Below are 20999 nucleotides of genomic sequence, written 5' to 3'. Positions count from 1 at the left end.
AGCCCCTTCCCGCAGTTTCTTGAGCAGCCTCATGCCCTAATCCATGCGAGTATTTCTTGTGCTCACATACAGCAGGTGCTTAGCAGCTGTAACCTTCACCAGGCTCAGCTTTTCATCCTGAAAACACTCCTTCCATCTTATTTAAAGCAACAAAAAAGGGATAAGGATGATTTCTTCATGTAACGGGTTTATTTTTCTAATCCAGAAATGCAGGGCCAGTGCTGAATTGCAGGAGGGACATCTGCCCTCTCAGGGCTTGGGAAGACTCAGAGCTCCCCCTTTCTCCCCTTCTTCTCTTCTTCCCTTTCCTTCCCTCTCTTCCCTCCCTCCCACAGCATCACCCCCCCCCCCCCCCCCAACCTAGAGCCGCTCGGTGACAGCCACAATGACATTTCACCCCCCTGCTCTCCTTGGACCCTTTATTTGGCCCCTCAGGCCCTGATTAAAGCCATTTGTCCCAGGGCTGTTTGAGACAGGCAATGCTTGTTTGGGGACAGTGAGGCACAGCCACCCATTTCACTCCAAGTGTGGTTTCATCCCAAGGAAAGGTGCCTGGGTGCCAGGATTGCAGGTGTGAGGTGATTCAAGGTTGTTTCCTGGGATCTTACAATAAATACAGAGCATGGCTGATGATGTGACAGGGAGAGAGGCATGTGGCATGTGGCCCTTCACAACAGCAGGAAGAATAATCAGTGAAGCATTATATGGAAACACAGGGCAGAGGACACCATTCCCAGCATACAAGGAGACACTGGAAGCCCTGGAATAAAACCCTACCCAGGCAACCAGATATAAAAATCACTTTTCTTTGTGTTAGGCTGTCTGGAGGGATTTGTCCCTGCCTAAGAATTACTGAAGTGGGTAGCTTATGGAATGAATTGAAAACTGGTGGCAGTTCATGATAAACAGCACCTTTTGTGGGTCTGCATTTTCCAGTGGGATAATTATTTCCTTTTCCCAGCACATTGCTCATAGCCATTTCTCTTTCCACAGAACATTGTGCTTTAATGACGCTTCATGTTTAATTCCCGAGATGCAATTTTGCCTTCACACCACAGACAATGGCCCTTGAATCAGCAGAAAGGCCAGCATGGGGACACCCCAGCAGCAGCACTGCCAGGCCAGTGTGGAACACGGCCACCACGTCACCTCGAGGCACTGAGAATCATCCACTGTCTTCTGTACGGAGCACCATGGTTTTTGAAGAGGCCATTCCAGGGCTGCTGGTGGTAACAGGATGCTTGGCACGGTGCAGGCATGTGTCCTGGCCTTCATCCTGCTGTGCAGAATAGGGCTGGTGGGGTGTGAGGGCTGGGGGTGGCAGGGGGCTGGACCCCACCCCATGGGTGGTGGGCATGCTTGCTGCGTCCCTTCTGACTGAAGCAGTGCAAGCACCAGCTCTGTGCCAGAGTTTTGCAGGAAACTATTGCTAAAAATGGTCACTGATGGCAGAAACAGATCTGTTGGAGGAGCAGTCAGGTCCTGGCTGTGGGAAGGAGCTCAGCCTCACATCCAGTGCAGCCTGCAACCGACCATGGCACAGAAATCCCATGGCTGCCTTGACTGTGCCACTGCCATGATGCTGGTGGCAGGATCCCATCCAGGAAGGTGCTGGGAGATGACAGGAGGTCCCAAGGACATGCTGTCCCAGTGCTGGTGGTGGGGAACAACCCAGGCCAGGGCCATGCAGTCTGGTGGAGTACCGCAAAGCCTCATCAGTCCGGTGCTGTTGGGCCAGAGCACCATTCAAGAAGGGTTCAAGGAAGTGAGAATGGTGGCTGAAGGCTGGCGTGGGTGAAGTTTCACCCAATGGTATCGGATTTGGAGTGCAGCAAGGAGACCCTGTTTCTGCCAGTGGCGGGGGGTCCCTGGGGTGCACACGGCTAGGAGCCGGGCCCCTCGGGGGGCTGGGGTGGGGGGCTCAGCTGACTCTCGAGCAGCGCCCGCGTCCCTTCAGTTGATATCCTCCGCAGCCGCAGCCGTACCGAGCCATAGGTGCCACCGGTGCGGCGGGCGGCCCGGGCGCGGCGGCGGGCGGCGGCGGCGGCCAGCAGCAGGGCGGCGAGTAGGAGCCCGCCCAGAGCCAGCAGCGCCAGCCCGGCCACGGTGCAGCGGTCGAGGCGGGCGCGGAGCCGGGCTGCCCGAGCCTCCAGCCGCTCCATCTGCCGCGCCGGCACCGTGGGGTCGGGCCGCGCCGCCCGCGGAACGGCCCCCGCCAGCACCACCAGCGCCGCGCCGCCCAGGGCGCAGCCCAGCGCCAGCGCCAGCCCCGGGCCCGCCGGCACCGGCCCCCCCGCACCCGCACCAGCCCCCGCGGCCGCCGCCTCGTCCGGGCTCCGCAGCTCCGCCGCCCGCGGGGACGCCATGGAACCGCCGCCGGCCTGCGCTGCCGAAGGTGAGCGGTCGAATCGGGACGGGATGCTCCTCTGGGTCGGAGACGGGTCCCTGAACCGGGACGCTTCCCCAAACCAGAGCCGAACCCCGCGGACGGGCTGCTTCCCCTCCCCGGAGTCGCTTCCCCTGAGCGGGCTGCCAACCCCACCCCGCAGGTCTCCGAACCGTGCTGCTCCTTCTCCTGGGATCCCGCTTAGCCGAAACGGGCTACCTTCGGAGCTGAGACCCCGCCCGGACTGTCTCCCTTGCCCAGAGCCGAGCCCCAGACCGGGCTGCTCCTCTTCCCTGAACCCGGCACCTGCCTCTCCGAACCGGGTCGTCCCACCTGGCTCTCCCCTTCCCAAACCAGGCTCCCACCGCGCGACCCACCTTCCCGAATCCGTCTGAAACCCCCTGTGGGGACCCGTGTCCCTGTGACTCCACTAAATTGCCCCTCACCGGACCCTCCTTTCCCGCCGGGCTCTGCCCTCCGGTTCCCTGCTCCCACACCGGGCTGTGGCCCCGCTCCGTGTACCGGGCTCTGCTCCCGCTTCTCCCGCTCGGTCTGCCCTCCCCGCCGATGCCCGCACCGAGCTGCCCCGCTTCCCTTCCCGGTGCCCCGCGTCGGGCTGCCTACCCCCGCCGCCTCCCCGCCTCCCCGGGCAGGTGCCGGTGCCGGTGCCGCCGCGGGGCGGGCGGTGGGTGCCCCGAGCGGCGGTCGCGCACGGCCGCCGCACGCACACGCATCCACACACGCGTACGGGGGGCACACACATGCACACGCCCGGGTGCATACCGGCACCTGCCGTGCACGTACCCTCTACAACAGGGACCCCTCTGTGCACCCCCCTCGACAGCGCCGGGACCCTCCGTGGGCACCCCGGGGGGGCTGCGTGGGGAGGGGCTTTGGAGAGGACAGAGCAGCACGGTCGGTTTTGTGTGGGGTCTGCCTGGGAGGACGTGCCCCCCACAACCGGCAGTCCCCTGTGGGACCCGAGGCGGAGCTGGGCTGGGCACCTTGGGGCTGCAGCATGAGCATCCCCAGCCCCAAAGACGGCAGGGAGAGGTCCCATATGGACGTTGCCCAGCCTGTCCCCAAATTCCCGGGGAAAGTGGGGGTTGACCTGGGTTTGGGCTAGGTATGATATGCCCCAGCCTGGGACAGAGGAGCTCCTGGCCCCTGCGGTCCCACCACAATCCCACTGCAGTCCCATGGCATAATGTCCCCCCTTCACACACACACACACACACACACACACACACACAGAGAGAGAGAGAGAGAGAGAGAGAGAGAGAGAGAGAGAGAGACGTTATTTATTCCATTTTTCCCAGAGCATTCATGTCAGTGCCTGCACTCTTCTTCTCCCTGACCTGGCACCAGACCCAGGCACGTGCCCCAGCAGCGACCTGCTGGCAGCCACACGCTTTCCCTCGTTTGTTAATACGATGTGGTCTATTTCCACATTTGGAGCAGTGCCTGGAGATGTGGACGTAAATCCCAAGCAATAGGGGGTGGGCTGCTGACAGCTGCCGGGAAGGTTTGTCCATCACATTGCCATTCCCTTCAACACCTTCACATGCTTCCAGCATCTCCACAAGCACACCCAGTGCTGCAGGCGCTGGGTGAGCTCAGTGCAGGGGCTGCAAGGATGCCCCGTGTCCCCTGCACTCTGTCTCCATCATGTCCAGAACCCTGTCCCTGCACACAGTGCGTTCCTCTCTGCATCTACAGTGAGCTCTGTGTTATCCATAGTATCTGGGCACTGCTCTGTATGGAGATGTCAGATGGGACTCTCCTGCCACCTGTGTCATGACAGGGCAGGGATTTTCTCTGAAGTCTCTGTTAGATACAGCTAAAATTGATGAAAAAGGGTCAGAGAGTTTTAGGGCATGCCACACAAATAAAGAGGTGCATTTGTGTTTTCTGAGGGCTGGACAGGTGCAACACAATCCAAGCTCATGCACCTATCCAGGCACAGTGTCTATCCGTGATGCTGACTGGAGCCCTCTAGACCAAGACATGGAGCACCTCCAGTCTCTGAGCTGCACCAGGAGCATGGAGCTGCCATGGCAGGGGGCTTGGGAGGAGTTGATCTGTAAGGTGTCTTCCAACCCAAACCATTCCGTGACTCTATGAAACACAGAGGCTTCCCACCACAGTGTCCCCAGAGATGCAGCCAGAAGTGGGCCAAGAAAGAAGCAGAATTAAAAATAAATGTAAGTGCATCCTGCCACGTTAACTACATTTAGAGAGACTTTAGTACCAACCCACTCTGCGGGAAGGCAGGAGATGCTTGGAGACAAGTAGGTCATGGGACACAGATTGTCCCAAATCAGCAAGGAAAGATGGATTTGGAGCAGGCGGGCATTTCACTGTGAACAGATGGGCAGGAGCAGATCTGCTGCCTCACCATCGCCAAATTCCCTGGGAAGACAGAACTGCCACCAGTTTGCTCCTGAGCAGAGCTGTGGTCAAGCCCTCTGTTCTGGAGCACCCAAGCCCTTTGACTGCCCATGCATGCAGGGATGCCAAGGCCAGGAGCCTGGCCAGGATGGGGATTTGTGAGGCAGAAGCAGAGGCACTCATGCTGTGGCTCCCATCTGCCTTCATACAGGGACAGGGCTGAGCCTGCTGTGGGATCAGGGCTCCGTGCTGCCTGCGGGGCTGATCCTGCACCCCAATCCCACAGCAATGCTTGAGAGGTCACCTGTGATGGATGAGGGGGAGGGATGTGTCCTGCTGGCATTGCACCTTGCACTGTGCTTCCCCAGGATCCCACTGCCATTGCTGGATGGGAGCTGGAGGGGACCCCAGGCATTTGAAGGGGCCTCTGGGTAGCCCAAAAACTTTCCCCTGCCTGATCCCAAGTGGCTGAGCATGAGGCTGTGGGCTGGCAAAGGCCACTCCATCCCCAAGGTGCTGGCACTAAGGGAAGGGGAGGAGAGACTGAGACAGGCAAGATGTGTGCTGCCAGCGCAGGAGCAAAGAGAAGAGGGAGACAGCCAAGGTCAGAGGGAGCACTGCCAAAATTCACAATGAAACTGCAGGAGTGCTGGAGGGGAGAGACAGACGACTTGGAAAGAAAAGGAAAGAGGAGGGAGGGAAGGAGTCTGGGAGATGGAGCAGGGTGAAGGAGCCAGACGGGGAACCAGGGATGGGTACATGTCATTCCTCAGACGAAACGATTGAAACACGGATTAGAGGGACAGCAAATGGGAGCCTCAGGCAGACAGAAGACAGCAGGAGTAGTGTGATGGAGCTAGACAGGCTGTTTGGCTCTGTTCCCAAACACAGCCCTGTGCAGCAGAGCCCAACCTTGGGGAGTGCACAGCTGTCTGGTGCCCACTGGCAGTGCTGACCCCCATCCAGCCTCACCACCGAGATGAAGTTTCATTCCTGCCTCCTTAGCATTCACAGCATCCCGTGGCAGAGAGAGTACCTGCAGCCAGCACAGCTCAAGGTGACTCGGAGGTCAGAGAAAAAGCAGCCGGGCAGTTCAGGAGCTGGCTCTACATCACCAAGAAATCCAGCAGTTTGGGAGGACCAGAGGTGTCCAGCACATCACAGCCTCCCTGCCCGTCACTGCCAGTCCCCGTGTACCCCAGACAAAACATCCCAGTGCTCCCCATGGCTTGGGGTGGAGTGGGGTTTCCTGATCCAGCAAACTGCTCCTGGGAGCTGTTGCCACCAGCAAGGCAGGCAGGGCTAGACATCAGCCTTGGTGCTGGGGAGGGCTGGAGCTGCACAGTGGGCAGAAGTGAGGATGGTTCCCCTCTTGCAGGGCATGGAGTTCCTGGACAGGTTTGGTTCTCTGGAAAAGCAGTGGATGCCTGCTCTGGGGCTCATGGGAGGTTCCTCTAAGTCCCCATTGGGGATCCACCACTGCAGGGATGGTTTATAGCAGAAAAATCCCTCTCCATCCCCAAACGTCTGAGCCCCAGCCCAAAGGCAGCTGGAGGGATGGAGTCCTGCTTGCCACTACGACCAGCTGCAGAGCCGCTGGGAAGAGGCTCAGCACTTTTCTGGTGATAATTAAGATCTCGTTATCTTCAGCTAACACCAGGGAGACAGGGAAAACCACAGGTGCCTTGTGATACGGCAACAGCCGATGCTCCGGGCTGTGCCTGGGAGCAACGGGAGCCCTGCTGTGTTCTGCCTGAATATAAAGCATGGAAAGCACAAAGCAGAGGGTGGCAAACTATTTTTTTTCTGGCTGGTGACACCTCAGTGTGCAAACATACTGTCTTCTCTCCGGGGTGGCTGGAGCTGACACAGATGCATGGCTGTGCATCTTTTGCCTTCACCCTCTGCACAGAGGTCCGACCTGAGGCTCTGGGGCTTTTTTGCCTTTTTTGGTGTTTTTTTGTCTGTTTGTTTGTTTGGTTCTTTTTCTCCTGCAAATTTGCACCACCAGGGGAGTTTTATCAGACGTGTCTGGAGCCACGCAGGAGCTGCTCACCTGCAGAGAAAGAGATGGGGCGGTGCCTGCAAAAGGGCTCTTAGAATGTCAAGGGTGAAAGCGGTTGGGAGGAGAAGAGGAGGGAAGGGGAAGGAGAGGAGAGCAGAGGAAGAGAGGAAGGAGGAGAAATGGATGGGGACATTGAGATTGCTCTCCACTCTCATGAATGAGGGGTGCGGCACCGTGTTTCCAGGCATTTGTGGACACTGCCGCTGCGCCCCGGTACAGCGGCAGGGCCCTGCCGAAGGCTCCGGGGCTGTGCGGAGCCGTGGCGGGTGGACACGGGCCCTGAGCGGGCTCCGGGGGCGGGCCCGGCGGGGCCCCTGCGGCGCCTTCCCGCCCTCGGCTGAGGCCTGAGGAGGGTCCGCCCGCCCCGCCGAGCCCCCTCTGCGCCTACTAATCCCCTTCGATCCTCGCAGAGCCGAGCGGGGCTCCTCATCTCCCCAGGGCTCCTCAGCGGCCGGCTGCGCCCGTCCATCCCTCAGGATCCCGCTAAATCCGACACGCCCCTCCTTGGCATTGCTCAGGCCCCCTGTCCCCTCAGATCCCACAAAATCCTCCCGGCCCCTCAGCGTCTTGGTCACTCCATCTCCTCAGGTCCTGCTAAATCCTCAGGGCGTGGCTGAATCCCCTTGTGCCCTCAGACACTTCAATCCACCCTGACCTGTGCCCTGAGGATCCCGCCAAATCCCCCCCTCTCGCCCTCTGAGGGTCCTGCTAAATCCTTTCATTCCTTCGGTACTGTCAGGGTTCTCCCATTCCCTCAGTGCCCAGCTGGGTGATCCCAGCCCTTCTGGATCCTACTAAGTCTTCACATCCCCTCAATATCTGCCTGGGTGCCCTGTCCTCTCAGATCCCATAAATCCTCTCATCCCCTTCAGTGCCTGGTGTCCCCCCATCCCCTCAGAGCCCACTAAGTTCCCCCTTCCCCACAACACCCGACTGGGTCCCCCATCCCCTCAGATTGCACTAAATCCCTAATCCCACTTGGTGCCCCAGGACCCATCTCCTCCTGCCAGGGGAAGAGCTCAGGAATTTTGTCAGGGCTGCCCTGAGACCTTTGGCCAGGCACCATGTTCTACGTCAATTTGCTGATCAACAGGCGGGGTCCGCTGGCCAAAATCTGGCTGGCTGCCCACTGGGAGAAGAAGCTCACCAAGGCACATATCTTTGAGTGCAATTTAGAGGCCACCGTACGAAAAATCCTCTCCCCAAAGGTAAGCTGTGGCATGAGGAGGGATCTCCTGGAGAGTCCTGGGGTGGAGGTGTTGATCCCTTGTAGAAAATTCTGTTACTTCTGTGTAATATTTTAACGTTTTTGCCAAAAATACAAACTCCTGAACAACTTTTTTTTAAAATCCTCACAGTGTGCTATAGCTCTGCGAACCTCGGGACACTTACTCCTGGGGGTGGTGCGGATTTACCACCGGAAAGCAAAGTACCTCTTGGCAGACTGCAGTGAAGCTCTGACCAAAATGAAGACAGCCTTTCGTCCAGGTGTGCACAAAATTCAGCATTTTTTCATCTGTGTCCTTTATAGCTCTCATTTTTAAAATTACTTTTTGGATATTTCAGTTAAATACACATTACTGATCCCAAAGGATACTGAACATGCTAGTGCCTACTGCTGGTGTTGAGCCTGGCTTAATTTAGTGCTATTTCAGGTCTTTGACTCCCTTAACAGGAACAGTATCTTTAGTGGGCTTACAAAAAGATGCTTGAGTTCAGCCTCCATTGCTAGATAATTAATTTTAATTTCTGATGACACCAACAACATGTCTAACAGTGTCAGTGCCAGACCTGACTGTGTTTTGAGCTCTAGCCATGTAGACAGGGAGAAGGGAGCGGAGATGACTGGAGCCTTTTCCAACAGGCTCTGTGTTTGTCATTCTTGGGCAATAAATGGGAGGCACTGTTGTCTAAAAAAAGCCTGAGAACACCAGTGTCTACGGCCAGTTTTAATGTGCTTTGTGACCTGGTCGGTTTGCAAATTAGTGAATAATTACTCTGCATTGTTCTCAAGGATATGATCACAGAATTAGAGAATTGCAGAACCATTTAGGCTGGAAAAGCCCTCCAAAACCCAGCCCAACTGTTCACCCAGCGCTGCCAAGGCCATCACTAAGCCATGTCCCCAAATACCACATGTCTTTCAAATCCCTCCAGGGATGGTGACTCCAGCACTACCCTGGGCAGCCTGTGCCAGGGCTTGAAAACCCTTTCAGTGAAGAAATTTTCCTTAATATCCAGAAGAAATCTGCTGGCCACAACTTGTGACTATTTTGGAGATAGATCCTATAGCAACTTGGAGAGCACCACACAACTCAAGAACACACAACAGTCACCATTGTGGCAACAGAGACTTTACCTAGATAAAAGGGGGAGAAAAATCTCAGCAGAAGTGGTAAAATGCTGAAAGAGGCTGTTCAGGGATGCTGTGAAATCTCCATCAACAGAAATAGTCAAAAGTGATCTGACTTTGAAATTAACCCTGTTATGAGCAAAATGTTGGGTTGGATGACCTTGAGAAATCCCTCTTCACATGAATTTTCCCAGGATTCTCTGATTCCCAAGTAATTTCAGTCTGACTACACATTTATTTGATGCCGGAGAACAGAGTTATGAAGACAGAGCAAAGGAGAGGAAAGCAAAGTGATTCATTTGCAGTGCTGTGAAAGACTCTGGCCTAAAAGTCAGCTGGGAGAACCTTCCAGGGACTCAAAGCAGCTGTTCACCAACACAAGTACTTACAAATTTCAGGTCCTGTTGAAGCAGACTCTTTTGTATCTGTAAAAAATAGATCATCCTAAGGATATGGAAACTGAAAATCCACTTTTGGGTGCCTAAGCTTTACCTTTCTGTGATTTAGAATGACAGCAGCCCCTCCTGACAGGTTTATAGGCTTATTATACCTACTTGGGAGAGAACACTACTTTTATTTTATTGATACTTATTTTGTTACGTTGTCTGTTTATTTCAGGGCTTCTTGACCTTCCACCAGAGAACTTTGAGGCTGCTTATCAGTCCATTACGCTGCCTGAAGAATTTCATGATTTTGAAGCACCACTACCAGACGTAAAGTAAATGCTTCCCTAGTCTTTATTCATTCTTTTAGTGTTTTCAGAAGTAGAAGCTATACTTGCTGTTATCTGATCAAGACTCAGATTGGGTTGTTTCGATTTAATAACTGAATTCTCCTAAGTTTTGAGCTCTACAAGGCTACAGCCACAGGCGTTGTGCTTTGGTAGCTTTCCTCAGTCCTTTAATCAACAGACCTTCACAATGAAATAATGTCTTGAATTTAGACTTCAGGATTTTAAATTGTCTGAGTGAAGGATGCAAACAGCTTTCTGAACCTCAAGAGAAAAGATAAAAATTAGTATTAATCCTGAAAGATGTGGCCAGTAACCACACAGTGTTGCACTGTTCCAGTGGGTAACTTCATTTTGTTTCTGCTCCACTGCTCTCTGGGGCTGGGGTGTTTTATCTGCAATAGTCAGCCCGGCTCCTGAGAAAAAGCCAGCATATTTCTTAGGCTTTTTTGACACACAGCAGCATTAATGTAGGAAACTGATAAAAAGCAGGAGGCAAAGTCATGTTTCTGATGGCTCTGATGCCCCGAAGGTCCAGGACAAGAGATTTCCACCGAGGGTTGCTCTGTACCTCCTCATAAATATGGTTTGATGGGATCAGTAAGAGTTTATTATTTTCTAAGTACAGCTGCAATATAATACACTTTATTCAAGTGCCTCACTGTCCCGACTCTGTAAAGATGTTTTTTCTACCTGCCCAAAGAGTTGTGTCATTTGATTTAAATGATGTTTCACTAATTAGTTGCCCTCTGACAAGGTAGATACACAAAAACAAAATCACAAAACCCCAAGTATGCTTGCAAAAGAGAGTGGAGAAATATGTAATAAAATGCCAGGATTGAAGGCTGTTTAGAAACAAGTTTTCACCTTCAGCTGAATGCTCATTGGGTTTCAGTTCACCCTATATTTTTATAATATTTTTCTCATCAGGGCCATTGATGTTGCTGAACATTTTACCTTGAATCAGAGTAGAGCTGAAGAAATCACACTTGCAGAGGATTATGAAAGCAGTATACTTCTCTGTGATAGAAACTTTGGTGAGAGAAGTTGAGAAATTGGAAGTCTTTCATAAGGGGAAGTGTGTTTTATGTGAAACTTTTATGTGAGCTCTTTCTACGTGTGAAAAAGCTGTGATTTGTTTCATGCTTTTACTGATTGGCCTATCATGATGTCTTAGGTTCAAAATTTTGTGTAAGCAATATAATCTGGTGTCAGAGACTGTGAACCAAACCAAACATTTCCTGCTTTTACTAAATTAGATTACACTGTTTATTGTTTATTCCATTTGAGGTATGGGATGTCTTGCAATCTTTTAAAAATTACTTTAAAAATTAGGAAATTAATCAATCTGGGTTTCCAAAACTCATGCAAATGAGGGATCAGGAATTGTGTGTTCCCTCAGATGAAGAAGCAGATGCACTGAGGAGACAGAGCTTCTTTGAGGGCAGTGTCCTGACGAGCAGTAACAGTCTGGTGGCCGATCCCAACTCAGCCAGCACCAGTGGACACAAATCTGTGCTGCATGAAGATGTTTACTGCTTCCAGGATGACCATTTTGGGGATGAGGATGATGCTGCAGATATGATTGGTAGGGTTTGCCATGGGCAAACAGAATTTTTTTTATTCTTGCAGGAAAACAGTCAAGAAAGCACAAAAGTTATTGTTGTCAAACATAAATTCTGTGTTATTTGTTGTTTTCATGCATATTTTTTCCTACCTGTCACTAAATCTATGCTCACTTAGAAACTGCCAAATCAAATTGGTTTAAAGGCTGTATTTCATTATTTTAGAATTAAAGACATTAAATTTAGTTAGCATTAGGCTTAATGTTTAACAATTTAATTTCTATTTTCAAAGGTGAAATAGTGCAGCATTTTTATCCTTACTGTCATAATAACAAAGGCAGCAAAGTAGCTTCTACATCACTATGACTTAGAGTATTTATATAAACCTTACAGATTGATACCTGTTAACACTATCAAGGCCATAATTTAAAAAAAAAAAAAAGGTGGAAATCTCAAACTTGGGACTAATCCCCTCCTTTGTGTGCTGTTGCAGACAGCCATATCACTGACGGCCATCTGCAGAAGCTGAGCTTGCTTTCTTTGCAGAGTATTAACCTTGACTAACATTAGCCGGTATCAGGCTATTTCATGACTTCTAAGGCTTAGAATGATTAGAACTATGTGTTTTGTATTTAAGAAATCCTGTTGAGGGATGAGCAAAATGCCCTAGATAAAGACATTCTTGATGTGGAGGAAGCACGTCCTTTGTCACAAGATCTGCCAGAGAACAGCACAGCCAGTGAGTTTGCAGTGTCTGCTCCATCTCACATAAACCCTCTGTTCCTGTGTTAATGCCTAATGTCACTCACATTCAGCTTTTTTTTGTAGTATCCTTGTGCCTTTTCCCGTCATTTATTTTGCCTTTTTTCTCCCCCTAAACTGCTTCATCCACCATTTTAGGATAATTTTATTTGATTTAGGGATTCCAGATATGTAACTTGACATTGCTTAGGAACACCCTCATGTGACATCCTGTTGGATATGCTGTTGGTCCACCTTGCTGCTCACAGTGTGATGTCCCTTTTGAGGGGGATAGAAACCCAAATAAGGCTGTCTTGTAACAGTGAACTTTCCTAATGAGAGCTTTAAAGGTCTTTTACAACAGAAGTGATTCTCTGCTTCTATATCTGGCTTCATATTTCTGCGACGAATGACACTTAAGTAGCTCATAAAGGTGTTGTTAATCTTCTTTTGGTTTGATGTTGATGAAAGAAATTAAGCTTTGATAACTATTTCTGAGAAAATTTTGCTGTCTTAAATCCTTACTTCTCCATCAGAGTGTTAGTTTAAAACACAGAATTCTGGAACAGCTTTAAAGGGATAGAGTGGCTCTTGTCTCTCCTTGCTCTATTGCTGGTGCTACTTGTTCCTTTTCTGTTGACAGAAATGTCCACACTACCACGCACTTGCCTGGAACTGGAAACAGATAGGGATTGAAATGAAACACTTTTGCCCCTAAACACTTTCTGTTGTGTGGGGTTTTCTCCAGATCAGTTCTCCTGTCTCTGTATGGCCTGGTCATTCTGGAATCAGTGAAGGGAAGTGTGCAGGGCAGAGTATGAGAAGGAACTGGTGAACATAAGTGAGATTATAAACAAAACCACAGTGTCCTATTTTTCACTGTTTTTGTCTGATATCATTCTCTGTTGTGTGATTGAGAAATTAGTCCATATTGTAATTTTTTTTTTTTTTTTAATTTGGGTTATTTGCTGGGTTGTCTTGCAGCTGAGTCCAACTGTGCAGACACCATGGTTAAGGATGTAAATCACACAATGAGTGAGACAACAATTCTGTTTCAGGAAGAGGAATTTGTGCTTGAGCCAGTTGATGATACAGGTCAGAAGTTGATCAGTTTCTGATGAATGTTTGCATTAACTAAGATTGAGTTCCTTCTTAGTAGTGAAAATACTTGCAATATTAGATTATTCCCAACCTTAGATTTCATCTGCTGCTGCTGTTAGAGTTCCATTTAACGGTAAATATTACACAAACCCAGATTCGGGTTATTTATCTCAACTGCCTAAATTTCTGCTTGCAGTTTCTTCCATGTTTGACCAAAACCAGGTCAAGTTTTGTTGCTCTTCAGCTCTGGTAGCATTGCAAACTTGGCCTCAGGGGTGTTACTGAAGATTCACCTGAAAAACTTTAATTGCCAGTAATGCATCAGTGTCTTTTATATTTAAAATCACAATCCTAAAACTTTCAAGCCTTTGGAAAACGTTGGTTGATGAACTTTTAACATGATCCAAGGTGAAAAGTATTACATTTCCTCTGTAGAGGAAATCTAAATGTCCCCTATCACATTGGTGGCTGTTTATGAATAAACAAGCTCATGTTGACAGCAATATTTACAATATTTGAATTTTCTGGCCTGCCCAAATAATATCCAGGAAGTTATGGCTATAAAACTAAGCTGTGTCTTTCTTTTGTGTTTACCTCTTGATTAAATTGCTAAAGGATTAAACTGACAAATACAGATATTAATTATGAGGTAATGAAACCTCTTGAGTGCATCAGCAGTTCCTGGAGCACTTAACTTCCTGATGGATTAAAGACAGCTTACTCAGTCTTGTTGCTCTATCATGTGTTCTCATTAAATTCTCCTGTTCCAAATTCTTTATTAAAAGAGTCATTTGTCTTCCACAATTAAACATAAGGGAATTTCCAGTAAAAGAGTACAAAGAGCTTTGAAAACTTCATAGAAACTTCTGAAAGAATGGCCTGTGCACTAGTACTTTGATTTTCAAGTTTAGGCAGTGTTCAGAAGGTTAGCAGCCAGGTTGATTCACTGGGCTTTTTTGTGTGTTTAATGTCCTAGGAATAGATGTTAAGACTTGTTATTAATGCTTGCTTTCTGTAGCTGTCACCCAGAGGAAAAAAAGCCAAAGAAAGAGGAAGCTGCTGGTGGATGTAGAGAAGGAGCTCAGCTGCCAGACCATTCACAAGCAGCTCACCAACTGCACAGACCTCCTGGCCATGCTGGACCTCGCTCCCCCAACCAAGAAAACGATGATGTGGAAGGAGTGGGGAGGTGTGGATAAACTCCTGTCCCATCCTGCACAGCCTGTGGTTCATGCTCAGCTGCAAAAGGTAAAGATCAGTTCCTTGTGGGATCTATGGCTCTGTGTAGGTTCCAGGATTGTTGCAGAGCTGAGATCTGACTGAGAGAGGTTTTGCAGACTCCAGTCTGAACTTGGAGCTGGCTGCAGGTGGGCACTGAGCATTGCTCTGCAGTACAGGTCAGCTGGACACCTGATGGTTTGCACACCCCCCACTAATTGTTTCATCATCTGTGGGGTCATGGCCTTTACCTCCTGCATGCCAACAAGTGAAAAATTAGAAAAGGAACATGAGAGCTGATGTTTCATTTCACACACTGGCACCTGACTGATCTTATACTGAGACACACCACCTTACTTTTCTGTCCATTTCTTATACTTTCTCCTTTGTTGTTTTGTTTTCTGGTTTATTTCTTCTTTGTAATCAATTTGAGACATCTTTTGTTTATATTTACTTTAAAGGCACATCGGACATTATTATTAGAATATTGTAATGGATTTGGAAGGGTTCACTGCAGCAGCGCAGCTTCACCACTTAGAGTCCAGCTGCAGAATTACAACTTGCTCTTTAAGAGAATGAAAACTGCAGATGTTTCTTTCATCCTTCCTTACTGGCTGGCTTCAAGAAAAATTATCCAAGCTGCTCCTAAGATGTTTTTTTCACGGAATTGATGTTGGAGCTGCAGAAGGCTATTGCTTAAAAACAAAAAAATAATTTGCAGATTTTCAGAGTGACCTAATTCAAATACTGAAATTCTGGGTTGCAGTCATTAACACACAGCTCATATTCATATCTTTGTGTTGATGTTTGCAAATAATCTGACATGATATTCTGAAAGCAAACATAGAAAAAATAATTATTTTCAGTTGTTTGAAAAATGCTTCAAGATTGACAGATTTAAGATGAGAGCAGATAGAATACAGAGGATGTCTGAAATGAAAGAAGTGAGAAAAGAGCAAGATACTACAGGTAATATTTTAATTATGTTGTGCAGAATTAGCTGTTAGAAAGTATTTTCTATTCTACATAATGTTTGAGAGACACAAGAGGTGTTTCTATGCAGTATTCCACAAATTACTACTTTGCTATTCTTTTCTTTCTAAGAAATTAAATGAAATCCAAGTCTTTTCTTCCTTGTGGCATAAGGAGATATTTTGGTTCCATCTTTGGTTTCTCTAAGTATCTCTGAAACTGCAGATTTGGGTAATGTTGCTTGTGGGGTTTTTTAAAAACATAATTTAAAAAAACAAAAACAAACAAACAAAAAAACACCCCAACTTTCCACTTATTCTAAGCTTAATCAAACTGGTCTCCAAAATTCCAAATTAATGTAAATAGTTCCACTTGTATCTGGAAGATGTGTTTGGTTAATATCTGGCAAGAAGAAATGTTCCATTTTAGATCTTCTGAGAAGCATGTATCCACTTTCACTCCTTTGCTCTGCTGGGAACTTAACCTGCCTCAAAAATTAATTAACAAACCCACCTCCTGTGACTCCATAAAGGTCAACTTTCAGAAAAGGAAAACCTGCCTTGGAAGGTTCTTCTTCCATGCTCCTGTTGGGAATGATGTTTCTTCAATATTTGCTTATTCTGGCTCTTCCTCTCAAAGACTGTGAACTTGGGTGTGATTTTTGGTTTTCAGTGGGTTTTTATTAAGGAGAGTGATTCACAATAATTGCCTCTTCAACCTTGGTTTTCTATTAATACAGAGATGCTGCCAGTAGAAGAGCCAAGTTACCTGCAGGAGCCAGCTCATTCCGAGACTGAGAGAAAAATTAGAAATGATTCCTTTATGCTGACATCACAGAATGACAGAAATGAAACCAATGAGAACTGTGGTGAAATTATAGTGAGCAGTTTCCCTTAGTATTAGAGACCTAAGTGTATCTATTGGTTCCACTTTTTGCTAAGGTTCCATTTAAAACACGTTAAGAAATTACTAATATTTGGAAAGGATGCTAAAACCAGTCAAGAGAGCATTAAGTAGCTTGTGTGATGAAAGTTTAATTATAATTTGGTAAACTCCCACAATGAATGAATGATTAATTTAAATGTTTATTAATCAGCACAGATTACAGTTTAATCACTAAGTATAAATGAGAGCTAAATATTAAATATAGTACCAAAGAGACAAATATAATCTTGATAAGGAATAAAACTTATCTTTTGTGTCTCATATTGAGGAAATATTGAGGAAATACTTAAGCAGTATCTCTTCAATCTTCACTTATGCTAAAGGGCATTCTTTAGAGAATATGAGGCTCATTAATGTTGAAAAGTGATGAAATTGGAGCTAATGGCAGCAGAAAACATGTGCTCCGTGCCTGAACTCTGCTCGTAGGTGCATATTCGGGTGTAGGATAAATCCTACAGCAAGGTCCTTCCTTGTATCAGGAAAGAAATGGTGGAAATAGCTGCTATTAACTAATTTTGGAAAAGTTCATTGCAATAAATTCTTTGAACAGAACTGTGTAATGAGAGTTGCACTGTGTGCAAAATGGTCAGGCCTAGTGATTGTCCTTTTCGTGCTCACAGGAGGACGGAGCAGCCTTTTCCGACAGCTCAAAAAATTCCCTGGGCCAGGAAGCTGAAGCACAGCAGGTGGAGGTCCCAAAGGTGTGTGTTCTAAGCTGATGGCCCTGCCTTGTTTCAGAAGAGAACCCTGTTTCTTTATAAAAAAGAGATAGCATCAGGAGCTTACAGGGAGTTTTGCTTCCAGTGAGAAGGAAGTAATTTCAACCTTGCTGCCTCTGGGGATGCTCGGGTACTCTGAAACCGGAGCAGTCAGCTGCAGACTTCAGAGGTTAAGCCCAAAATCTCAAGCAAAAATTTGAACATCTCTTTAAGCCCCTGGCCAGTGCAAATCCCGTCAGAATCCCAGTCCCACAGAGCAGTACTTGGCTGTGGAGCTGCCTCACTGGGACCATGTCCATGTCCTGTTGCACCTGAGCTGTCTCTGTAGCACAAAGCACACAGGTCCCAATCTTTCCTTTGTTTCACACAACCTCATGTGAGCACAGAGGTGTCAGAGGCTCCAGATTCCCTGAGTTTGGCCATCCAGATGCCCAGCTCCAGCTGGATTTTCAGTCAGGCTGGAACTCCTATCCTTTTTCTCTTGGTGTGTGACTTTTTACACACCCTGACTAACCTTCTGTTTACTTCCTTTCAAGGAGCAAACAAGGACCAGGAAAGACAGTGAAGAAATAAGATGGGGCAAAAGAACTCTTCGGTTACAAAAAACTTTACAGGTACCAGGGCTGGATTATTAGATACCAAAAGTTGGTTCTGATTTTAGCTGGACCATGTTAGAAAAGCCCCTTCTTCTACTGCCCATTGTGTCTCTGCCCCTCACTTGCAGCACGTGCTTTTTTTGGTATTTCTGTGGAAAATCAGGATTCTGGATGCTTGATGTGTGGTGTTCCCTTCCACAGCTGCTGGAATTACTAGAATTTTCTGAATGCTCTTTTTTTTTTTAAGTGTATTTCAGAGGTTCTGTGCAAATAATAAATAAATATTTACACCTGAGTGCAGCCTTTAAAAAACGAGAGAACTCTGAAACTAAAGAATTGCTCAAGGATATTTATTGTTACCAATCACAAAGCGTGATGGAAGCACTCCACTGGTGCAATGGAATTTGGTGGAATTGTAGATTTTAGTAACACACATACGTACCAACACGATTATGGCATTAAAATGTTAAGAGCCACTTCTGTAAACACAGATGGAAGATAGCCAGAGAGGTTGTGGACTCCCCATCCCTGGAAGTGTTCAAGGCTAGGTTGGATGGGGCTTGGAACAACCTTGTCTAGTTGAAGGTATCCCGTGTGGGGGAATGAGATGGTCTTTAAAGTCTCTTCCAACCCAAACCAGTGTGTGCTTCCATGATTCTAAGGAGATTGGATCCTATTTGAGGCATTCAGGCAGAGAATATGCAGTGCTCTCTGTTTGGACTCCAGAGGCTCCACTTTTACTGGTGGAGAAGCTGACCTGACTGATTTGTCATTTCCCTCACGCAGCAACTGAAGAGATCAGGCGTGTGTTCCTTCAGTTTTCGGGAGCTCTGCAGGAGAAACAACCGGAAAGAAGCTGCAGCCACATTTTACATCTTTCTGGTGCTGAAGAAGCAGCTGGTCCTCAAGCTGTGGCAGGATGAGCCCTTTGCTGACCTCACAGCCACTGCCGGGCCCATGTTTGACAAGATCAGATAAACTGATCAAAATACAGCTTAGGTTGCATTTTCCAGCAAATAGTTTTCCTCGAAAAAGGATGGAATGTCTTGTCAAACTGTGGGAGATGAGCAGAGCTCCCTGTCCTCTACACCACCCAGTAATGGCTTGTGCAGGGGTCCTGCCCCAGGTGGTCCCTACAGGCCTTACTATTAATGTTTATAGTTACATGATGAGTTATATTATAGTTATACAATATATTAATAAAATACCACTAAAATATATATTCTACATAAGAGATTTACATTGTGAAGGATTTTATAAAAGTCCTCAAAGGAATTTCATTAAAGTCCTTCAAAACCTTTCTCAGAGACTACCTTTGGAGCTTAAATTATTTTTAACAAGGCTTGTGTCTGTTAATTCTCTAATACCATCAGTAAGAGTTATCTGTTTACTCTCTGTAGAAAAAAAAAAAAAATTAGACTATTTAAAATTGTTCCTGTCAAAGAATGTTCAGTATTTAATATTTTAATATCTGGGTACTGTCTCCAGTGTTGCTTTTGTGTGTTCAGGCAGACAGAGGTTACACTGGCTCCAGAAGATTCCAGAAGCTGCAGTAAGAAATTCTATTGCCTAGAATCCCACATTTTCAGATTTCACAGAGCTTTTTAACTTATTAACACCATTATTCATGTGTAGACCTATTTAAAAATTGATGTTTATTAAAATATTATTAGTTCCTTGCATTTTTATTTAATTTAGGATAAATTTTATCCCTTTTACTGTCATTTTCTGAAGCTCTTGGTTTCTGTCTGCTTCCCACCTGGAGGAGGAATGTTTGTGCCCTGCTCAGGTGCTTTGGTGTTGTGGGGACATCACTGTTCCTTCATGTAGAATCAATAAAAATCAGAAGATGTTTTCTTTGCTTTTTGGTGTTCCTTCTGAAGGATCAAATCCTATGGGTTCATCTCAGAGTCAGGGACTTGGTGATTTTACTTAAAATGGGAAAGGATGAGTAATACTGTCACCCAACTTCCAGGTGTTCACTCACCTCAGTGACACTTCTGTTTCTCTGGGCCCACTAATGTGTGGGGTTCCTGTCCCATGGGATTTGGGGAGGTTTGGTTCTGACGGTCTGTTTAAGGGAGTAAAAACACTTTGAAAGAGGTGAAGCCCCAGCGTGGGGCAGGGGGATGGCATGGGGTGGCCACTGGCTGTGGGGGTGTTCTAGTTGAGTGTCCTTTCTGAACAGGAATATTTGATTAAATAAGCAATGGGCCTTTGCTGCTGTTCTCTGAGGGGTTCCTCTTCTGGGTGTAAGGAAGGGAAAAGCATCCCTGTTTGGTAAAAACCTCTCTGTTTCCTGCAAAAGAAATGCTATTTTTGGGTGGGAACAGGAGTGTGGCTCAGGCCAAGACTGGAACCAAGCACAGCTCATCTTTTCCTTATGGCAGACCTGGCACTTCCATACCAGGTGCTGACCTGGGAAAAGGGTTTGGGTTTGGTGAAAACCTCTCCCTCTCTCCCTGCAGCAGGCTCAGTCTCCCTGGAGCGCTGCTCCCACTCTTCAGGTCAGAGTACCCTGGGAGACCAAGCACTGCAGACTGCAGAGGGAAGGAGAAACCATTTTTCTTTCCCAAAAGCCATCAGGAATGACTCTGCATCTCACAGCAGAGCTGCTGCCTGTGCCACATGGTCAGAGCTGCTCCAGTGGCAGCAGATGTGATAACTCATTAATTTTCCTTTCAAGGAGAGAGGCTGTGCATTGGATTCACCGGGAAAGAGGGAAACAAAAGGCAGCTGGAGGCGGGCAGGAATAAATGGGAGGCAGGATATATATACACACTGAAAACAGTCTGTGTGTCGGGATAAATGAGGTACAAAGCATGCAGGAAATAGTGCTAGAAGAAAGACTGACATGTATTTACCGAACAGGTTTGTCAAAACCCTGAAATAACCATGGGGGAGTAACAAAGGGAGCTGGGAATGTCTGGGAAGCACAATGGGCCTCGGGTCCAGACCCAAACTGGGCACAGGTTCTACTCTGACTGTGAATATTTCCCACATTAACATTTCCCTCCATAAGTCCGTATGTGGATCCACACACGCTGGATATTCTGTAACACAGGCACGTGTACATCTCTCACGCTCCCGGTCCCCACGGGAGTGTCCGCAGCCGACCTTGAGCGCTCCTGGCCGCGGGCACGGAGCGCCCCAGGAGCTGGTGCCGTGCTGCAGAACCTGGCGCGGGGGCTCCCGAGACGTTCCCTCGGCAAATAAT

General features: G+C 47.8%; 1 protein-coding gene across 1 annotated transcript; it reads left to right on the top strand.

Annotated features, from left to right (window-relative positions):
* Positions 1-7891: 7891 nt before the first annotated feature.
* Positions 7892-19622, top strand: RAD21L1 (RAD21 cohesin complex component like 1). Its single transcript, XM_066198852.1, has 13 exons — positions 7892-8050; positions 8201-8330; positions 9814-9913; positions 10856-10962; positions 11328-11513; positions 12128-12229; positions 13216-13326; positions 14351-14580; positions 15417-15519; positions 16262-16401; positions 17088-17168; positions 17723-17800; positions 18569-19622. Exons 1-13 carry the CDS (start codon positions 7907-7909, stop codon positions 18758-18760), a joined length of 1704 nt encoding a protein of 567 aa, XP_066054949.1. The 5' UTR covers positions 7892-7906; the 3' UTR covers positions 18761-19622.
* Positions 19623-20999: the final 1377 nt, after the last annotated feature.

This window comes from Chamaea fasciata, unplaced genomic scaffold, assembly GCF_029207755.1.
Source record: "Chamaea fasciata isolate MVZ Bird 193981 ecotype frontalis unplaced genomic scaffold, bChaFas1.0.hap1 SCAF_17, whole genome shotgun sequence".
In the NCBI taxonomy this organism is placed as follows: domain Eukaryota; kingdom Metazoa; phylum Chordata; class Aves; order Passeriformes; family Sylviidae; genus Chamaea; species Chamaea fasciata.
Note: the sequence above shows the minus strand (reverse complement) of the source record. Positions and strands in the feature narration are given on the sequence as shown.